This window comes from Pristiophorus japonicus, chromosome 3, assembly GCF_044704955.1.
Source record: "Pristiophorus japonicus isolate sPriJap1 chromosome 3, sPriJap1.hap1, whole genome shotgun sequence".
NCBI classification, from domain to species: Eukaryota; Metazoa; Chordata; class Chondrichthyes; family Pristiophoridae; genus Pristiophorus; species Pristiophorus japonicus.
Genome location: NC_091979.1, coordinates 274,808,236 through 274,829,617, shown reverse-complemented (window position 1 = coordinate 274,829,617; position 21,382 = coordinate 274,808,236). Strand labels below are relative to the sequence as shown.

At 42.3% G+C, this 21,382-nt stretch overlaps 1 protein-coding gene across 1 annotated transcript in view; it reads right to left on the bottom strand.

Moving 5' to 3' along the window:
* Nucleotides 1-5,169: 5,169 nt before the first annotated feature.
* The window catches only part of abraxas2 (abraxas 2, BRISC complex subunit), a 50,173-nt gene continuing 33,960 nt past the window's right edge, over nucleotides 5,170-21,382 (bottom strand). The window contains exons 6-9 of the mRNA XM_070875018.1: nucleotides 20,004-20,123; nucleotides 12,727-12,811; nucleotides 10,312-10,426; nucleotides 5,170-7,017 (exon numbers count right to left, since the gene is read on the bottom strand). Coding sequence (XP_070731119.1) covers nucleotides 6,566-7,017; nucleotides 10,312-10,426; nucleotides 12,727-12,811; nucleotides 20,004-20,123 — 772 coding nt within the window. The 3' untranslated portion in view covers nucleotides 5,170-6,565. The remainder of the gene's footprint in view (nucleotides 7,018-10,311; nucleotides 10,427-12,726; nucleotides 12,812-20,003; nucleotides 20,124-21,382) is intronic.

Genomic DNA, 21,382 nt, shown 5'->3' with positions numbered 1-21,382 from the left:
TTTGATAATGAATTGGTCACAAGTGGATCCTAGAAATTAGCATATCATCCTCAAAAATGTGGAATGCAAACTTGAAATGGAGATTGGTTTGGGCTGTCTCTAGGACATGAATCAGATAATTGTTGCCAAATAAATACTGTAGATGCCCTAGTCATTCCAATAACTGCAACACAAGCTCTCAGCTACCCAGCTCAGTACATTGTGTATGTTTGGGGTAAGGTATTCAAATTTGCCATCCACAGCAATATAAAAAGGATGCCCCCCCCACCCCCGCATACTTTATTTTTGCACATCTGTCCTATCCCTAATGTTTGAGAAATTGGATTTATATTTACATTGAGGTTTCCACCAACACTTTCACCACCACCAAAAGCACCCTTCCCATCAAATGGAAATTAATTATTTGGAGTTGCAATTCCCAAGGTTGACTGCCTACCCACTTTCAGCCAAGGATGGCATCTACCATGAGGACATTCTAACTGATTGGAGAAAAACATAAAAGGTCGCAGAGCACTAGCAATTAATGAATGCCCATTGCAGACCCAACCTGATCCCCAATGCACTGATTTCAAAATCTGTGCCCAAATCTTTGCATTGCCTCTCCCCGTCCCACGTATAATCTCTGGTGATAGAACTTTTAGCTGTCTAGAGCCTCCTGGTCTTTAAAAGTACCTTTTCAAAACCTACCTATTCAACTAAGCCTGGTCATTTCCAAATCACCACTGTACTCAGTGTCAATTTTAATCTTCTGTAAAACCCCTTGGGATATATATTTTTTGAAAGCAGTTAGCGACCACTAGTTCTCAAGGAGAGGGACACAGGTCCACTATTCACACATGACACATGCACTCTATTACATACATTAGGGTTGTTGGGAGCATCCTATAAAAAATACTTGTGTACAAAAATATAATGGCAAGATAGTATTTTCTAGTCCAGATCAGTTTTCATCCCATTAGTCTATAGCTCAGTTTATTGGTCTCAGGTTTGTGGATTCGTATTTTTAACGGCTAGAAATTATCTTGGGTTCCACTCCCCGCGCCCCCTACCCCACCCTACCCCCCCCCCCCCTTCAGGGGAGAAGGGAAATCAACTCAAATTTCTTCAGAATCACTAAGGCACATTTTATGGAGCAAATTTGGACTATCATTGGAAGATAGCCGGTGAGCAAAGTTGAGAGAAATTGGATTCAATGAAACTACATCTATCATTTGAATTGATGATGCAGTGATGGAATGACATTGCAGCAGTGAATTCTAGTACAGTTTGTAATTCATTACTATTGCAATGTAAACTGGTCAGAGCTATAACCCAGAATGCCACCAGAACAGTCAGAGATCATTCAGTATAAACAGAACATACAAGGCAGCAAACAGGGATAAAGTTCAGCAGTAAAAACAGCATATCAATGATTAAGTGGCATTTCACACTTTTTTATTTTCAATAGTGTAAGTATTTCCAAGGACAGGGAAGATAATATCCATTAAGAGGTTTCCTTTGCCACTCATTTTTACAGACTTGGCATACAATATTTTGGGTATATGCATATTATAAAAAATTAACTGCATCTTCATACTTTCTACATTTCCATTTAGCACTAACTTGCCGACTCAAAATACTTCATAGACACAGTGCAATGCTAAGGTTTGTTCACTGTAACTTTCTAAACTGCCAGTGAATACTTTATAATTCAGAATCAATCTAATCTAAGTACATTCTACTAAATACCAACACTGGTATTCAAAACTATGTAGAGTAGGTCATCGATGACCTTCCCTCGTGACCTTGTCACTAGGATATAGTGCCACCACCGTCATCAACTACCTTGTGATGCTGTACCAAAGGCTCGGTCAATAATGACTGGAATTTTTCAGAACAGATAGTAAATGGTGCAGTAAGTATTCAGTTTTCCCCCCCAAGAAAACTACAGAGCATAAATTAACTGCTAGAGAATACTGCTAGAATATTTCACACCAATAAGCATTTCAAATTTCAGAGAAAGATTTGGTTCTCAAGGAGAACCCATCTCTTGCTCTGTTAAGAGTGCTTTGTGCAATTTCATGAGAAAACCTTTGGGAAGCCAGTCTTGAGCAGAAAGTAGTTAGACAGTAATATATGGATCCTAGACATTAAACATCTTTAGTTTATTGCCAACAAGTTCACTGGGATTCATTCCTGCTACAGTCCCAATCTGAACACCAAAGTTTTACTGCAATTGTAGCCTGAATATTCCATACAGTATAAATAATTTTTGTAAAACAGCTGACTGCACAACTCAGTGACAAACTTGGTGTTTTTTTTCAAATACAGCAGCCATTATGGTAGCTTAAATCTGTCAGTAGTAATAATGGATACAAAGTCCAGCAAATACAGACGGAAATGAGTGTTAGATGGGTGCAATACTCTGATGATTATAGTTCAAGATCAGAATGTGTTGGTCATAAGTTATTTGTTATTGTCCACACAAGACATGGCTTCCCAAACTGCAATGAGTTTAAGATTTTTTTTTTTTTTAAAACAGAAAAAAAGGGAAAAACCAACTGTTCGTTGTTAAATTAAAAATATATAAACTTAAATTTAAGGCCCCAGGATATGGTTATATGAACTGGTGAGAGCATGAATAGGCATTTAACTTTAGTCAAGTCCCATGCAATATTGAGAGTAGCAAACATGAGCTGCTATCAATTTCTGCAACTGTACAGTACATAAGCTTACTGAAAATTAAAAGTAGGCAACCATTAATTTGGCTGTCATTTAAATCCGAATTTTAGTGCTTGTAAGGTAAGGGATGACCGCGCTGGTGAAAGGAAGCGTTTTACACTTTGTATACAGGTTGGAGCATTACACTCTTCCATTTCTGAGATTAAATCAGAGCCTCTTCTCATCGGCAGGGAACATTAACCAATCTCAGAGTACTCCAAAAATTCACCATTGTGCCACTTCCACTGCTACTAACCCTGTGGCATTTTGGTAGCCATGATTATGTGCAGCCTCTGAATTTAGAAGCCGTGGAAGAAACATTTATACAAGACGAATTGAATTATGCAATGGTTACTGCTTATACTGATATCATGAAGTATTTTAGTACCACTGAAAATAGATGCATTCTCTAGACTTCAAAAACTAATTTTATAATTGATTTTTTTCAAAAGTGAAGTTTGACGCTAAAACCTTTTATTCCAGTTTATCATGTTACTGCTGTTGATTTGCTTTAAACAGCTACATTTATATTAATTTTGATTATTAATAAACCTAATGAATATTGCTAAATTTCAAATGTTGCATCTGCAAGTTTTAATTACCATTTACGAATACCACTTCAATTATAATTTAGGAAACAAATTGCGTGCAAACTTCTGTAATCATATCCTATCATTTGACGGTAAGAGCAGCATTCACATTGTGAAATCTAAATGTTGTTCTGATTATACAAAAATGTAGCATCAGTCAGGAATCAAACAAATAGTGAGAAAATCATTGAGCCATCAGTACATTCTCCTTTCATGTTAGTTATTAGCATGTCAAATTGAAACCGTTCTAAAACTAAACTGTTCAGATGTAATGCACACCAAATCAGATTTGTTACTGACAAAATTATAGGGACAATACATTTGGTGTTGTACAACAGTTTGAAAATACACAGCTTAAAAAAATGTTTTAATGAAGTTAGGTTAAAACTTGATCAGAAATTTACCATAGTAGATGCCCTCAGGCTCATAAAATCTGCTTGGGGAGTTAGTTCTCTTTGAAATGGATACGATTCGTTGTTCTCTAGTGTATGTGTGTGGTGTGTGTGTGGTGTGTGTGTGGTGTGTGTGTGGTGTGTGTGTGGTGTGTGTGTGGTGTGTGTGTGGTGTGTGTGTGGTGTGTGTGTGGTGTGTGTGTGGTGTGTGTGTGGTGTGTGTGTGGTGTGTGTGTGGTGTGTGTGTGGTGTGTGTGTGGTGTGTGTGTGGTGTGTGTGTGGTGTGTGTGTGGTGTGTGTGTGGTGTGTGTGTGGTGTGTGTGTGGTGTGTGTGTGGTGTGTGTGTGGTGTGTGTGTGGTGTGTGTGTGGTGTGTGTGTGGTGTGTGTGTGGTGTGTGTGTGGTGTGTGTGTGGTGTGTGTGTGGTGTGTGTGTGGTGTGTGTGTGGTGTGTGTGTGGTGTGTGTGTGGTGTGTGTGTGGTGTGTGTGTGGTGTGTGTGTGGTGTGTGTGTGGTGTGTGTGTGGTGTGTGTGTGGTGTGTGTGTGGTGTGTGTGTGGTGTGTGTGTGGTGTGTGTGTGGTGTGTGTGTGGTGTGTGTGTGGTGTGTGTGTGGTGTGTGTGTGGTGTGTGTGTGGTGTGTGTGTGGTGTGTGTGTGGTGTGTGTGTGGTGTGTGTGTGGTGTGTGTGTGGTGTGTGTGTGGTGTGTGTGTGGTGTGTGTGTGGTGTGTGTGTGGTGTGTGTGTGGTGTGTGTGTGGTGTGTGTGTGGTGTGTGTGTGGTGTGTGTGTGGTGTGTGTGTGGTGTGTGTGTGTGGTGTGTGTGTGGTGTGTGTGTGGTGTGTGTGTGGTGTGTGTGTGGTGTGTGTGTGGTGTGTGTGTGGTGTGTGTGTGGTGTGTGTGTGGTGTGTGTGTGGTGTGTGTGTGGTGTGTGTGTGGTGTGTGTGTGGTGTGTGTGTGGTGTGTGTGTGGTGTGTGTGTGGTGTGTGTGTGGTGTGTGTGTGGTGTGTGTGTGGTGTGTGTGTGGTGTGTGTGTGGTGTGTGTGTGGTGTGTGTGTGGTGTGTGTGTGGTGTGTGTGTGGTGTGTGTGTGGTGTGTGTGTGGTGTGTGTGTGGTGTGTGTGTGGTGTGTGTGTGGTGTGTGTGTGGTGTGTGTGTGGTGTGTGTGTGGTGTGTGTGTGGTGTGTGTGTGGTGTGTGTGTGGTGTGTGTGTGGTGTGTGTGTGGTGTGTGTGTGGTGTGTGTGTGGTGTGTGTGTGGTGTGTGTGTGGTGTGTGTGTGGTGTGTGTGTGGTGTGTGTGTGGTGTGTGTGTGGTGTGTGTGTGGTGTGTGTGTGGTGTGTGTGTGGTGTGTGTGTGGTATGTGTGTGGTATGTGTGTGGTATGTGTGTGGTATGTGTGTGGTATGTGTGTGGTATGTGTGTGGTATGTGTGTGGTATGTGTGTGGTATGTGTGTGGTATGTGTGTGGTATGTGTGTGGTATGTGTGTGGTATGTGTGTGGTATGTGTGTGGTATGTGTGTGGTATGTGTGTGGTATGTGTGTGGTATGTGTGTGGTATGTGTGTGGTATGTGTGTGGTATGTGTGTGTATGTGTGTGTATGTGTGTGTATGTGTGTGTATGTGTATATATACACACACACACACACGAGAAATTCCCAAGTATAGGATGAGTATGTTAGCTAGTGTAAAAGCTCCCTGTGATTGGCAAATGCAGCACAAAATTAACAGCTTGTACACATACTCCTTGTCTCAAGTTGTACAAAAGATTGTCACCTTTTCAAACTACCCCAAAGTAAAGATCGATTAATGGACTTCCTAAATTTAACTGGATGATTTTAAATCTTATCAGCCCCATTTTGGACAAATTCAGAAGCTAGTAAATTAAAACATTTAATTCTTGTACATTTCTCCTACAAGACTTGCTTCTGTTAATCTCAACTTTACTTGAACTCTGGTTAAGCCAATGAGCAAACTTGTTGGCTATCGTCTTTTATAAACGGAAACCCCTTCTCAGCTCCATTTAAAAAAAAAAACGCCTAGACTAAAAATTTGGCAAACAGAATTGCAATAAAAATCAAGAAAATTACAGCACCCAAAAAAGGAATATAGCAATAATTCTAGTAAACAGGAGAAGTGAGCAGATTATTTTTTATATACAAATTTTGCTATACTACCACCAGTCAGGCACATCATTGATGAAGAAACCAAAGTTTTTTTGGATTACATACTGGCAATTTACATTTCCATTTTTTAAAAGGACTGAATGGTTAAGTGCAGTGATACAGTACACTACACAACTTCAAAATGTCCAAATAAGACAGTCCTACTCACAGATAATTTCACAACGTGCAAGCTAAAGCATTTATATAATCAATCTTTGTTCAAATTAGGCTGCAAAGAATTGAACAAGCACTAATTTGGCTCTTAATGGGGTGAATTTTGAAGGCCGCTGACAACGTTCCCTTTTGTGAGCCCGCAAAAAAGGCAAAAACAAAATATAGTGCAAGAGGTACGGTATTGTCAATTTAAAACAAATTCTTCATTCGGTACAGACCCAGCAGCGATTGGTTTAGTCTGTGATACCACTTTAAAAAAAAAAATCTGGTGCTACCATTGTGTGCCAATAATTGGTATTGTGCCTTTGGAAGCAATTTTTGGCCATTACATGTGAACATTTCTACAGAGTACAGAAAAAGAATCCTTTATCCTGTTTATCTGAAATGATACTTTTCACAAGGCAATAAACCATCACATGTAGGATATTTAAGCTTTCTGCACACAGCAACCTTCCTGTTACACATCGATGCAATTGCTTGGCCTGAAAACCATCTTCTTTTTCGCATCTTTCAAAATTAATGTGCATCACAAAATTAGTGCCATAAGAGTCTGTTATATTTGTGAAGTTTGAGGGCCATTTGTATCTTCATCTGGATGAGAACTCGGAAACATTTCACCCAACGCAGTGTATTCACTGTCAGATGTTTCTGAAGGTTCGTGCAAGCTTACATAATTGTCCTCTTCATTATTAACAGTATCTCCGTGTGCTTTTTGTGATTGGGGACTCCCCATTCTGCTTCCATAGTAATTGGGAGCACTTGTGCTTGGTGAAGCTTTACCAGCAGAACCCACACCCTGTAACCGAGGCACATAAACACTACTCATCACCTGCAAATTGCCCCTAGCAGTATCAGATAGATCAGGATTAGGCAACAGAGCAATAGAGGGGTCCAAGCTTTCTTGCATATGTACTTCCATTACTTGTCCAGGGCAGGTCCGCAGGATAGGTATATGGGCTGAATTTTCTTCAGTTAATCCTCTATTCAGTGCAGATTCTTGAAGCTCTAAGTGGAAAAATATGAACAAACAAATTATTAGAAAGTACTGGATACATCATCACTTATGCATTTGTCCAAAGAAAACAACTTGCACATGCAGTTTAAATGTTGATGTTCTAGAAACCAGAAAGCGGAGTGGCTTCTATGACACTGGGAGCTACAGGTAATATTTACAGAATTATTGGCTAAAGCATTTCTACAATATACAAGCAGCAGCAGTAGGGAGAGTTTATACACTACATTGTGATGACAACGTTAAAAATATAGCGAGTACATCACAACTGTGTCTGCAGAGCACAACAGAATTTTAATCAGGGTTTAAAAAGTGATTTGTCTGGGCTACTGGTTCGGAGCAGCATGTATTATAAACGGCAGTCCAGATACGATAATTTGCAGTAGCCATCCAAATTGTTTTAATTACTTGCTACTTTAATATTTTTTAATCTTTAGGCTGCAGCAGGTTTGGGGAAATCAAAGTCTCCCTGGGCCTTCTGATTTTACAAGCGACACAATGGGCCGAAATGGCCTCCTTCTGCGCTGTAAATTTTTATGTTTCTATGTTTACGCAGTAATGAAACAAATTCAGCAGTAGCTTTATTACTGTCATATTAAACCAAATCTACTAAAATGTGCATCTTCCAACTAGTTGTAAATAGAACATGAAATCTGCTTATCTGGTCATCCATCTGGTCATACTCGCTATGTTTTCAATATTGTCATCGCAATGTAGTGTATAAACCCTCCCCTCTCGGTTCTTTCCTATGCAGAATATACCGCTCTCTACTGCTGCTCCATCGTCATCTCTATTCACTTCTTTATAATTCTATAGGCACATACATAGTAAAAGGGTAGCAAGAGGAGGGGTGGGGCTGATTAGGGGCCAAAAAGGAGACCTATTCATGGAGGTAGAGGGTATGGCTGAGGTACTAAGTGAGTACTTTGCATGTCCTCACCAAGGAAGAGGATGCTGCTACAGACATAGTGAAAGAGCAGGTAGAGAAGATACTGGATGGGATAAGAATTGATAAAGATGAGGTATTAGAAAAGCTGGCTGTACTTAAAGTAGATAAATCACCAGGAGTGGATAGGTGTATCCTAAATGCTGAGGGAATTGAGGGCAGAAATCGCAGCGGTACTGGCCATAATATTCCAATCCTCCATAGATACCGGGGTGGTACCAGAGGAGTGGAGAATTGTAAATGGTACACCATTGTTCAAAAAAAGGATGCAAAGATAAACCCAGCAACTACAGTTCAACCTCGGCAGCGAGGAAGCTTTTAGAAACAGCAATCAGAGACAAAATTAACGTCACTTGGATAGGGATGGATTAATTAAGGAAAGCCAGCACGGATTTGTTAAAGGAAAATCTTGTTTAACCACCTGATAAGAGTTTTTTGATGAGGTAATAGGGTTGATAAGGGTAATGCGATTGACGTAGTGTACATGGATTTCCAAAAGGCGTTCGACAAAGCTCCACATAATAGGCTTGCCAGCAAAATTGAAGCCCATGGAATAAAAGGGACATAGCCAGTTTTGTATCCAGGCTACCAAAGTGACAGAAAATGTTGTAGTGGTAAACGGTTGTTTTTCAGACTGGAGGAAGGTATACCAGGGGTCGGTTCTAGGACGATTGCTTTTCTTGATACATATTAATGATTTGGACGTGGGTGTAAAGGGCACAATTTCAAAATTTGCATAGTGAACAGTGAGGAGGAGAGTGATACTTCAGGAAGGCAGACAAGCTGGTGAAATGTGAGATTAAATTTAACATAGAAAAATGTGAAGTGATGCATTTTGGTAGAAAAATGAGGACGACATATAAACTAAATTGTACAATCCTTAAGGGGGTGCACGAACAGAGAGACCTGGGGGTATGTGTGCATAAATCGCTGAAGCTGGCAGGGCAGGTTGAGAAAGCAGTTAAAAAAGCTTACAGGATCCTAGGCTTCGTAAATAGAGGTATAAAGTACAAAAAAAAAAGTGTGAAAATTATGATGAACCTGTATAAAACACTGGTTCAGCCCCAACTGGAGTATTGTGTTCAATTCTGGGCACCACACCATGGGAAGGATGTGAAGGCCTTGGAGAAGGTACAGAAAAGATTTACAAGAATGATTCGAGGGATAAGGGACTTCAGTTATATTGATAGACTGGTGAAGCTGGAGTTGTTCTCCTTGGAGCAGAGAAGATTTGATAAGAGGTGTTCAAAATCATGAGGGGTCTAGACAGAGTAGATACAGAGAAACTATTCCCATTAGCAGAAGGGTCAAGAACCAGAGGGCACAGATTTAAGGTAATTGGCGAAAGAACAAAAGAAAAAACTTTTTTGCGCAGCGACTGGTTAAGATCTGGAATGCACTGTCTGAAAGGGTGGTAGAGGCAGACTCAATTTTATCTTTCAAAAAGGGAGTTGGATAGGTATCTAAAGGAAAAAAATGTGCAGGGTTACAGGGAAAGGGTGGGGGAGTGGGACTAGCGGCACGGGCTTGATGGGCCGAATGGCCGCCTGCCATGCTGTAACTATTTTATGATTTCTATGATTCTCGAGCACATTTTTTTCTACCTAACCTCCTCTTCCTAACTTTAAAACCTTTATTTATTTTCTTTCACCACAAGTCATTTTTAGAGTCAAGAACTAACAGATTAGGTTTAAAAACGACCTAAAAGGGCAATTCTCAGCCAGCTGAAAGCAAGCACATTCTCATTCCAAAATTAGAAGCAGCTCTGCTGACCAGATACGTAAACATCCCTGCACTACTGGCTTAATTGTTTTTAATTTCTTTTCTGAATCCGTGCTTGGCATCTTTGGGCACAAATAGTTAAATTGAGCAGATTGATTTTGCAGGCTTAATTTTAATTGTGTGAAACTAATGGTCTGTCACACTGTTGAGGAATACTTTCAAACTGGTATTCATCTAAAAGTACTGAGTCCCACAATTTAGACCTGACAAATTTTGATTAACTTTGCTATCCACCTACAACAGCCAACAATGAGCATACATGGTGTAAACAAACTACTCAGATTCCATTATGCCTTTATATAGCAAACACTTTCATCCAAGTATTTTTCCCTTCAGTTTAAAGATATTTTTGTTATTATAGCTCTATTTCATTGCATTTTGCATACTTAATACAGGAAGCTGCTAGCTATGCAAGCGGGAGTCAGCTGCTTGCTCATTTTTGTTTGTTCAAGAAAATTAAATATCAGTTCTTGGTGAAAACCACTCAGCATCGATTTTTTTTTAAATAGTCTTTTTTTCATCCTAGCAGGATGCAATTTTATACTTCATTGTTACTTACTCTTTTCCTCCTCGATCTCTCTTTTCCTACATGCTATTTGTTTCTTCAGTTTATTTACTTCTAGTAGATAACTTTCAACTGTTCGTTCACTTTTTTCCACTTCTCCACATACAGTCTGAAGTGTTAAAAAAATAAGGTAATTAAAGTACACTATATTAATGGTCTTCAAAGCAAAAATGTACTTTTAATTCAAATACATCAACAACTTGCATTTATATAGCGCCTTTAACATACTGAAGTATCCTGGAGTGGTTCACAGGAGCATGCGCAAGACAAAAATTGACAGTGAAAAAGACGACATTAGGATAAGTGACTAATAGCTTGGTCAAAAAGATAGGTTTTAAAGGAATGTCTTAAAAGGAGGAATAGTTGAGAGGTTTGGGGAGGGAAGTCCAGATCTTGGGGCTAAAGACGTGGCCACAAATGGTGGGGCAAAGGAAGTCATGGATGCACAACAGGCCAGAATTGGAGAAATGCAGAGTTCCCAGAAGGCTGAAGGTGGTCAGAGATGGGGTAGAACGAAGCAATGGAGGGATTTGAACACATGGATGAGAATTTTAAATTTGAGGCATTTCTGGGCAGAGAGACAATGTCAGCGAGCACAGGGGTGATGGGTGAACGGGAATTGGTGCAAGTTAGAATACAGGCAGCAGAGTTTTGGATGAGCTCCAGTTTATGGAAGGTCGAAGATGGGAGGCCGGGCAGGAGAGCATTAGAATCTGGAAGTAACAAAAGCAGGGTTTCAGCAGCAGATGAGCCGAGGCCAGGGCAGAGATAGGCACTATTACAGAGTTGGAAGTAGGCTGTCTTGGTGATGGAGAGGATATGGGATCAGAAACTCAGGATTGGATTCTCCACGGAGATTTTACCAATTTGTTTTAGGGATTTAGCAACAAAGTTCCAGAACGTCGCGTGAAGTGACTGAAAGCTCTCGGTCACTGCTAGGGCAGCAACAAGAGAATGTATAAAGAGGGTGGAGTCAGAGGACCAAAAGGTGTGGTAAGGGATGTATCATTGGAGGAGGGTGCAGAAGTAGGGAGGACTTGGATTTAAAATTGGATGCACTGCGGGGGCAGAGGTGAGACACCATGCAGGCAGCTGCGTTTGACAGGTTGAACAATTTGGGAGTTGATGAAGCTGATTATTATTAGGTTGCCTCAATGCGATACACAATTATCCTCCAGATAGAGCAGGATAAAAAAGTGTACGTAGCAGGCGATTACAAAACACTAGGTGCAATGGTGCTCCCTGGTGTTTCAGACACATGGAGGAAGGGCTCAAATCATGCCCAAAGCACTCAGATCGCGATATGTAAAGTTATGTACTGAACAAATTGTCAAGATGTAATACCATTCATCATCATAGGCAGTCCTTCGGAGTCGAGGATGACTAGTTTCCACTCTGAGTTCTCAGGTGACTGAAAAGTCCAATGCGGGACCTCCAGTCTCTGTCACAGGTGGGACAGACAGTGGTTGAAGGAAAGGGTGGGTGGGAAGCCTGGGTTGACGCACGCTCCTTCTGCTGTCTACGCTTGGTTTCTGCTTGTTCTCGGCGACGAGACTCCAGGTGCTCAACGCCCTCCCGGATACTCTTCCACCATTTTGGGCGGTTGTGGGCCAGGGAATCCCAGGAGTCGATGGGGATGCTGCACTTTATCAAGAAGGATTTCAGGGTGTCCTTGAAGCATTTCTTCTGCCCACCTGGGTCTCGCTTTCCGTGTCGAAGCTCCGCATGGAGCGCTTGTTTTGGGAGTCTCGCTTCGGGCATGCGGGTGATGTGGCCCGCCCAATGGAGCTGATCGAGCGTGGTCAATGCTTCGATGCTGGGGATGTTGGCCTGAGCGAGAACACGAACATTGGTGCGTCTATGCTCCCAGGGGATTTGCAGGATCTTGCGGAGGCAGCGCTGGTGGTACTTCTCCAGCGTTTTCAGGTGTCTGTTGTATGTACTTGACATCTCCGAGCCATATAGGATGGCAGGTATCACTACTGCCCTGTAGACCATAAGTTTGGTGTCAGATTTGAGGTCCTGGTCTTGAAACACTCATCCTCAGGCGACCGAAGGCTGCACTGGCACACTGAAGGCAGTGTTTGACCTGGACGTCGCTATCCGCCCTTGTTGACAGTAGGCTCCTGAGGTATGGAAAATGGTCCACGTTGTCCAAGGCCTCGTCTTGGATTTTGATAATCGGCGGTCAGTGCTGTGTGGTGGGGTCAGGTTGGTAGAGGACCTTTGTCTTACGGATGTTTAATGTACTGGGTACTTGGTGCACTGATTATTTTTTTAAAAATATGCACATCTTCACAATTTATAGCAAGACTAAACTAAACCATCAATTACTTGAGGCACAAATGTGTGATTTTGCTTTCAATTATTCCTAGTTCAGTTAACTTCATACATATTGATCGAACTTACTTGCAGTTTTTCCTGAAGCGCATTGTACACCTGATAAATGGCCCTGATATCTTTAATCACTCCATCTTTGTCAAAAAACTCAGCCCTGTGTAGAGAAAATAAAAACAATAGTTTATTAACTCAAGCTTGAAATTGCATTTATGCACCATGTTTAAGAGCTACACGTCTTTCCAAAGGACACTGTAAATCAAGGCCTGTTCATAATACTGAATGGTAAAGAATTAAATTTTTTTTTAAGTTTTAGTAACTACGTGTGATTAAAAAAAAAAATTAAAAAAAAAAAAGTGATATGTGTTAGTGACTGGATAATCAGCAAATTAAGTTCTATAAAGGTAATATTGTGGGGGCGAAATTGGTCGTCCGTCCATTTCTCAGCATGTTGTTTCGTACCGCTGGGGCGGAGTGTGTGCGATTTTTGTCCCTTTTTACTCGGCAGTATCCCGAGCAGAGTGCAACCAGTGAATAAGTTTCACTCGGGAATCTTCGGGTCCAGGCAAGGGAGGAGGGGAAAGAGGGAATCGCTGCTTTGGGGGGGGGGGGGGGAAAAGAGGCAGTGGTGGTGGTGGTGGGCAAGAGAGATTGCTGTTTTTGGGGGGGGGGGGGGGGGGGGATCGCTACTTGGGAGGAGACCGTTGTGGGGGGGGGGGGGGTGAGAGTGAGAGAGATAAAAACATTTTTACAGGTAAAGATGCATACCGCCGACTGAAGATCGACTTAAAACCACCTTTTCCAGGGTGGTCTGCAGTATGCTGGAGCTAAGTGATGAATTTGACAATTTTGGGTGGTATGTTGGCAGTATGCATTGGCGGGCGGTAGGCCTACCGCCTGGCGGTATGTCGCTGCTGAATTTTTCGCAGGGCGGAATGTAGTTATTTTTCGATCAATTTGGCGATTTTGGGCAGTATGTCGGCGGTCCGGGGGTGGTATGTTCATCAATTCCGGGCCTTATATCTGTACACGGGATGGGCATATTGAGCAATAAGGCCTTCTTGTTCTGTACTCGTAACACAATATCCAGCAGCTTATTTTATGTAGTCTTCACAGCTACTGAGAAACCAATAATACTTCTAAATGTTATAAAATACTGCAACAGATTGATTAAAAAAAGATTGTGATTCAGAAACGAGACATACCCCATAACATGTATTCAAATTCAAACTTTTCTTGATACAATTTTAATTCAGTATCCTTCATTTATTGTTACCCTGCAAAACAATTCTAAAATGCACTTCAGTGAAGTTTTTATCCTCCAAATTTCTCTTTCCCCCCCTTTTCTCCTTGTTGAGCATGGTTTCATAAGGTAGCATGCACACTTTGATATCGTTTCCAACTCACTGTTATTCATGTGTGAGCCTCAGAGTGTCAACAGTCTACTTGACTCATGTGGTGGGGGGAGAAAGAGAGAAAAGAAGGAGTTTCGCACGACAGCTCAACCATCAGGTCCTCATCTGATGTTCAGCAGGGGCAAATAATGAATAGCAATCAGGAGAGGGAACTGTAGCCACTTTTCTTCTCCCATTACCAGCGACATGAAAATCAATTGCAATATGCCTACTAGCTGGCGGAGATCAGCAAATTCAGGCAGAACTGTATTTGAAACCATCATGGATTGTATGGCGCAACTATTCACTAGATAGTGACTACCCAATAAAATAATTGTATTGCGAATTTCTGCACAAAGTTCGATCCATGTGCACACCATCATGTCCAGCGTGCACTGAATAAAGTGTGGACAACCAACTCTAAATGGACTAATCTGCTCTTAACTGTAGTCATCATTGTAAAAATGAACTGTAATTTGTCTCAACTATGTGAAAAGACATGAAATGTAATCCTGCAGGAATATACTAGATGGCAGGTCACATCACAAGTTCATGTGACTTTCAGTTACATACCAAATTGTGCATGGTCAATTTAAAGCTCATTTTGAAAGGATCCCTGCACTTGTCAGGGTCGATCATGGATCAGAAAACAGAACATTTTCTTGCAGTGCTGTAAACTGCAATTAGATTCATGAAGCAGTAGACAAGTTTGAAACCAATTTGCTTTTTTGTAACCAATATAAATACCACAGTGGCTGGCTCTGCTGCACAGGAGGGCAGGAAAAAGAGTGGGAGAGTGATAGTGATAGGGGATTCGATTGTAAGGGGAATAGATAGGTGTTTCTGCGGCCGCAACCGAGACTCCAGGATGGTATGTTGCCTCCCTGGTACAAGGGTCAAGGATGTCTCGGAGCAGGTGCAGGACATTCTAAAAAGGGAGGGAGAACAGCTGGTTGTCGTGGTGCACATTGGTACCAACGACATAGGTAAAAAAAGGGAATGGGGTCCAATGAGAAGAATTTAAGGAGCTAGGAGCTAAATTAAAAAGTAGGACCTCAAAAGTAGTAATCTCGGGATTGCTACCAGTGCCACGTGCTAGTCAGAGTAGGAATCGCAGGATAGTGCAGATGAATACGTGGCTTGAGCAGTGGTGTAGCAGGGAGGGATTCAAATTCCTGGGTCATTGGAACCGGTTCTGGGGGAGGTGGGACCAGTACAAACCGGACGGTCTGCACCTGGGCAGGACCAGAACCAATGTCCAAGGGGGAGTGTTTGCTAGTGCTGTTGGGGAGGAGTTAAACTAATATGGCAGGGGGATGGGAACCAATGCAGGGAGACAGAGGGAAACAAAAAGGAGGCAAAAGCAAAAGACAGAAAGGAGATAAGGAAAAGTGGAGGGCAGAGAAACCCAAGGAAAAGAACAAAAAGGGCCATTGTACAGCAAAATTCTAAAAGGACAAAGGGTGTTAAAAAAAACAAGCCTGAAGGCTTTGTGTCTTAATGCAAGGAGAATCCGCAATAAGGTGGATGAATTAACTGTGCAAATAGATGTTAACAAATATGATGTGATTGGGATTACGGAGACGTGGCTCCAGGATGATCAGGGCTGGGAACTCAACATCCAGGGATATTCAACATTCAGGAAGGATAGAATAAAAGGAAAAGGAGGTGGGGTAGCATTGCTGGTTAAAGAGGAGATTAATGCAATAGTTAGGAAAGACATTAGCTTGGATGATGTGGAATCTATATGGGTAGAGCTGCAGAACACTAAAGGGCAAAAATCGTTAGTGGGAGTTGTGTACAGACCTCCAAACAGTAATAGGGATGTTGGGGAGGGCATCAAACAGGAAATTAGGGGAGCATGCAATAAAGGTGCAGCAGTTATAATGGGTGACTTTAATATGCACATAGATTTGGCTAACCAAACTGGAAGCAATACGGTGGAGGAGGATTTCCTGGAGTGCATAAGGGATGGTTTTTTAGACCAATATGTCGAGGAACAACTAGGGGGGAGGCCATCTTAGACTGGGTGTTGTGTAATGAGAGAGGATTAATTAGCAATCTCATTGTGCGAGGCCCCTTGGGGAAGAGTGACCATAATATGGAGGAATTCTGCATTAGGATGGAGAATGAAACAGTTAATTCAGAGACCATGGTCCAGAACTTAAAGGGTAACTTTGAAGGTATGAGGCGTGAATTGGCTAGGATAGATTGGCGAATGATTCTTAAGGGGTTGACTGTGGATGGGCAATGGCAAACATTTAGAGACCGCATGGATGAACTACAACAATTGTACATCCCTGTCTGGCGTAAAAATAAAAAAGGAAAGGTGGCTCAACCGTGGCTATCAAGGGAAATCAGGGATAGTATTAAAGCCAAGGAAGTGGCATACAAATTGGCCAGAAATAGCAGTGAATCCGGGGACTGGGAGAAATTTAGAACTCAGCAGAGGAGGACAAAGGGTTTGATTTGGGCAGGGAAAATGGAGTACGAGAAGAAGCTTGCAGGGAACATTAAGACGGATTGCAAAAGTTTCTATAGATATGTGAAGAGAAAAAGGTTAGTAAAGACAAACGTAGGTCTCCTGCAGTCAGAATCAGGGGAAGTCATAACGGGGAACAAAGAAATGGCGGACCAATTGAACAAGTACTTTGGTTCGGTATTCACTAAGGAGGACACAAACAACCTTCCGGATATAAAAGGGGTCGGAGGGTCTAGTAAGGAGGAGGAACTGAGGGAAATTCTTATTAGTCGGGAAATTGTGTTGGGGAAATTGATGGGGTTGAAGGCAGATAAATCCCTAGGGCCTGATGGACTGCATCCCAGAGTACTTAAGGAGGTGGCCTTGGAAATAGTGGATGCATTGACAGTAATTTTCCAACATTCCATTGACTCTGGATCAGTTCCTATGGAGTGGAGGGTAGCCAATGTAACCCCACTTTTTAAAAAAGGAAGGAGAGAGAAAACAGGGAATTCTAGACTGGTCAGCCTGACATCGGTAGTGGGTAAAATGATGGAATCAATTATTAAGGATGTCATAGCAGTGCATTTGGAAAGAGGTGACATGATAGGTCCAAGTCAGCATGGATTTGTGAAAGGGAAATCATGCTTGACAAATCTTCTGGAATTTTTTGAGGATGTTTCCAGTAGAGTGGACAAGGGAGAACCAGTTGATGTGGTATATTTGGACTTTCAGAAGGCTTTCGACAAGGTCCCACACAAGAGATTAATGTGCAAAGTTAAAGCACATGGGATTGGGGGTAGTGTGCTGACATGGATTGAGAACTGGTTGGCAGACAGGAAGCAAAGTGTAGGAGTAAATGGGGACTTTTCAGAATGGCAGGCAGTGACTAGTGGGGTACCTCAAGGTTCTGTGCTGGGGCCCCAGCTGTTTACATTGTACATTAATGATTTAGACAAGGGGATTAAATGTAGTATCTCCAAATTTGTGGATGACACTAAGTTGGGTGGCAGTGTGAGCTGCGAGGAGGATGCTATGAGGCTGCAGAGCAACTTGGATAGGTTAGGTGAGTGGGCAAATGCATGGCAGATGAAGTATAATGTGGATAAATGTGAGGTTATCCACTTTGGTTGTAAAAACAGAGAGACAGACTATTATCTGAATGGTGACAGATTAGGAAAAGGGGAGGTGCAAAGAGACCTGGGTATCATGGTACATCAGTTATTGAAGGTTGGCATGCAGGTACAGCAGGCGGTTAAGAAAGCAAATGGCATGTTGGCCTTGATAGCGAGGGGATTTGAGTACAGGGGAAGGAGGTGTTGCTACAGTAGTACAGGGCCTTGGTGAGGCCACACCTGGAGTATTGTGTACAGTTTTGGTCTCCTAACCTGAGGAAGGACATTCTTGCTATTGAGAGAGTGCAGCGAAGGTTCACCAGACTGATTCCCGGGATGGCGGGAGTGACGTATCAAGAAAGACTGGATCAACTGGGCTTGTATTCACTGGAGTTCAGAAGAATGAGAGGGGACCTCATAGAAACGTTTACAATTCTGACGGGGTTAGACAGGTTAGATGCAGGAAGAATGTTCCCAATGTTGGGGAAGTCCAGAACCAGGGGACACAGTCTAAGGATAAGGGGGAAGCCATTTAGGACCGAGATGAGGAGGAATTTCTTCACTGAGAGTGCTGAACCTGTGGAATTCTCTACCACAGAAAGTTGTTGAGGCCAATTCACTAAATATATTCAAAAAGGAGTTCGATGAAGTCCTTACTACTAGGGGGATCAAGGGGAATGGCAAGAAAGCAGGAATGGGGTACTGAAGTTGCATGTTCAGCCATGAACTCATTGAATGGCGGTGCAGGCTAGAAGGGCCGAATGGCCTACTCCTGCACCTATTTTCTATGTTTTTATGTTTAAGAGGGGACAGAGTGTCGTGTAACAAAATTTGCAGATGACACAAAGATTAGTGGGAAAGCGGGTTGTGTAGAGGACACAGAGAGGCTGCAAAGAGATTTAGATAGGTTAAGTGAATGGGCTAAGGTTTGGCAGATGGAATACAATGTCGGAAAGTGTGAGGTCATCCACCTTGGGTAAAAAAAACAGTAAAAGGGACTATTATTTGAATGGGGAGAAATTACAACATGCTGAGGTGCAGAGGGACCTGGGGGTCCTTGTGCATGAATCCCAAAAAGTTAGTTTGCAGGTGCAGCAGGTAATCAGGAAGGTGAATGGAATGTTGGCCTTCATTGCGAGAGGGATGGAGTACAAAAGGAGGGAGGTGCTGCTGCAACTGTATAGGGTATTGGTAAGGCCGCACCTGGAGTACTGCGTGCAGTTTTGGTCACCTTACTTAAGGAACGATATACTGGCTTTGGAGGGGGTACAGAGACGATTCACTAGGCTGATTCCGGAGATGAGGGGGTTACCTTATGATGATAGATTGAGTAGACTGGGTCTTTACTCGGAGTTCAGAAGGATGAGGGGTGATCTTATAGAAACATTTAAAATAATGAAAGGGATAGACAAGATAGAGGCGGAGAGGTTGTTTCCACTGGTCGGGGAGACTAGAACTCGGGGGCACAGCCTCAAAATACGGGGGAGCCAATTTAAAACCGAGTTGAGAAGGAATTTCTTCTCCCAGAGCGTTGTGAATCTGTGGAATTCTCTGCCCAAGGAAGCAGTTGAGGCTAACTCATTGAATGTATTCAAGTCACAGATAGATAGATTTTTAACCAATAAGGGAATTAAGGGTTCTGGGGAGCAGGCGGGTAAGTGGAGCTGAGTCCACGGCCAGATCAGCCATGATCTTATTGAATGGCGGAGCAGGCTCGAGCGGCTAGATGGCCTACTCCTGTTCCTAATTCTTATGTTCTTATGTTCATATGTTCAATGAGACTGGATGTCAAATGTCAGCAGCACCACTTATTTTTTTTAAAAATAGTTACAAAGAACAGAAAATGCTGGAAACACCAAGAAAGGTCCCCATCTGAAATGTTTTGTCTGTTTCTCTCTCCACAGGTTAAACTGCTGCATTTCCAGCATTTTGTGTTTTTGTTTTAAATTTCAAGCATCGGCAGTATTTTGCTTTCAGCTACAAAATATGTCCTTTAGACATTATCAGGCTTACTGGTTAACAGGAGTTAAGATCCCAGCAATGGGAGGGACCATAAGTTTAAATTACCAAAATCATACAAGTAGAAGTTCAAAATCGAAGTGTTTCACTGAGCAATGAGCACCCATCATATTAGCTCAGATCAACATAAACTGATAATGTCCCAGAAGCCATTGCACATCACACTGCAATGATCAGTAGATAGATATTTACTGAAGACTTGTGTCTCCTGATGACATGCACATAATTCATACAAGTTACTGAACAGACAAGTTTAGATACAGACAACATCACTGCAGGATTTTCAATCATCTCACTACATATCATTTATTAAAAGAATGTTTTGTTGGAATATTTTGAAAATAGTAGTTGAATACGCACCCATGTTCTGTTACCACTTTGTCATAATTCCACGACGTGTTTGGCACCGAAGAACTCTTGTACTCCTGTTGACTGGTATTCCCCAAATTAGGAATTGTGAGCGAAACTCTCTGATCATACCTTCAGGAGGAGAGGACATTTTAAAAACTTACAATACACCATAGGAACAATAGCCACAGTACCTGCATAAGACAGTTGCGCATGATTATTTTCTTAATTATATTGTTACAGGTTGAACCTTCCTTATCCGGCACCCTCGGGACATGGCCTGTGCCGAATAAGGGATTTTGCTGGATGAGGGGAGGTCAGCGACCCGAGGTCGGGGGGGGGGGGGGGGGGGGGTGGAGAAGGTCGATGCCCTGGGCAGGCCTGAAGTGTTGGCGGGCCACGCCAGCAGGCCGGGCGTCCGAGCGGCCCCAAAATCAGTGTGGAGGACGGCTGCGTTCTGCGCATGCGCCCCCGGAATCATGCCGGATAAGGAAGCCCCGGGTAAGGGAGGTCCAATCTGTACTCAATCTATTTAACAATCTAAAGGTTTCTATAAACTCAAATATAAACACATTCTAACTTCAGTACCTTGTAATTCTAGTTGACCCATAATCGCAAATATATACATTGAACTTATTAAAACTTGTATCTTTTATATACAATACACACATATCCAACCATAAATCAACATGCTGAGAGGTGGACAGTGAAAGTGAGGATTACCGTTAAAACTTAACAGTTTTACTTGGTGGTTATGAAGTAAATACTCAAAACTTTTAGAATTCATTCATTCAATAAATCTTTACATTGAGGCAGCATTTGGCCAAGTGTGGCACCAAGGAGCCCTAATAAAACTGAAGTCAATGGGAATCAGGGAAAAAAACTCTCCATTAGCTGAAGTCATATCTAGCACAAAGGAAGATGGTTGTGGTGGTTGGAGGTCAATCATCACAGCCGCAGGACATCGCTGCAGGGGTTCCTCAGGGCAGTGCCCGAGGGCCAACCATCTTCAGCTGCTTCATCAATGACCTTCCCTTCATCATAAAAGGTCAGAAGTGGGGATGTTTGCTGAATGATTGCAGTGTTCAGTGCTATTCGTAACTCTTCAGATAATGAAGCAGTCCATGCCCACATGCAGCAAGACCTGGATGACAGTCAGGGTTGGGCTGATAAATGGCAAGTAACCTTCGTGCCACACATGTGCCAGGCAATGACTATCTTCAACAAGCGAGAGTTTAACCACCACCCCTTGACATTCAATGGCATTACAATAGTTGAATCCCCCATCAACAACATCTTAGAGGGGTCACCATTGACCAGAAACTTAACTGGACCAGCCACATAAATACTGTGGCAACAAGAGCAAGTCAGAGGCTGGTTATTCTGCGGCG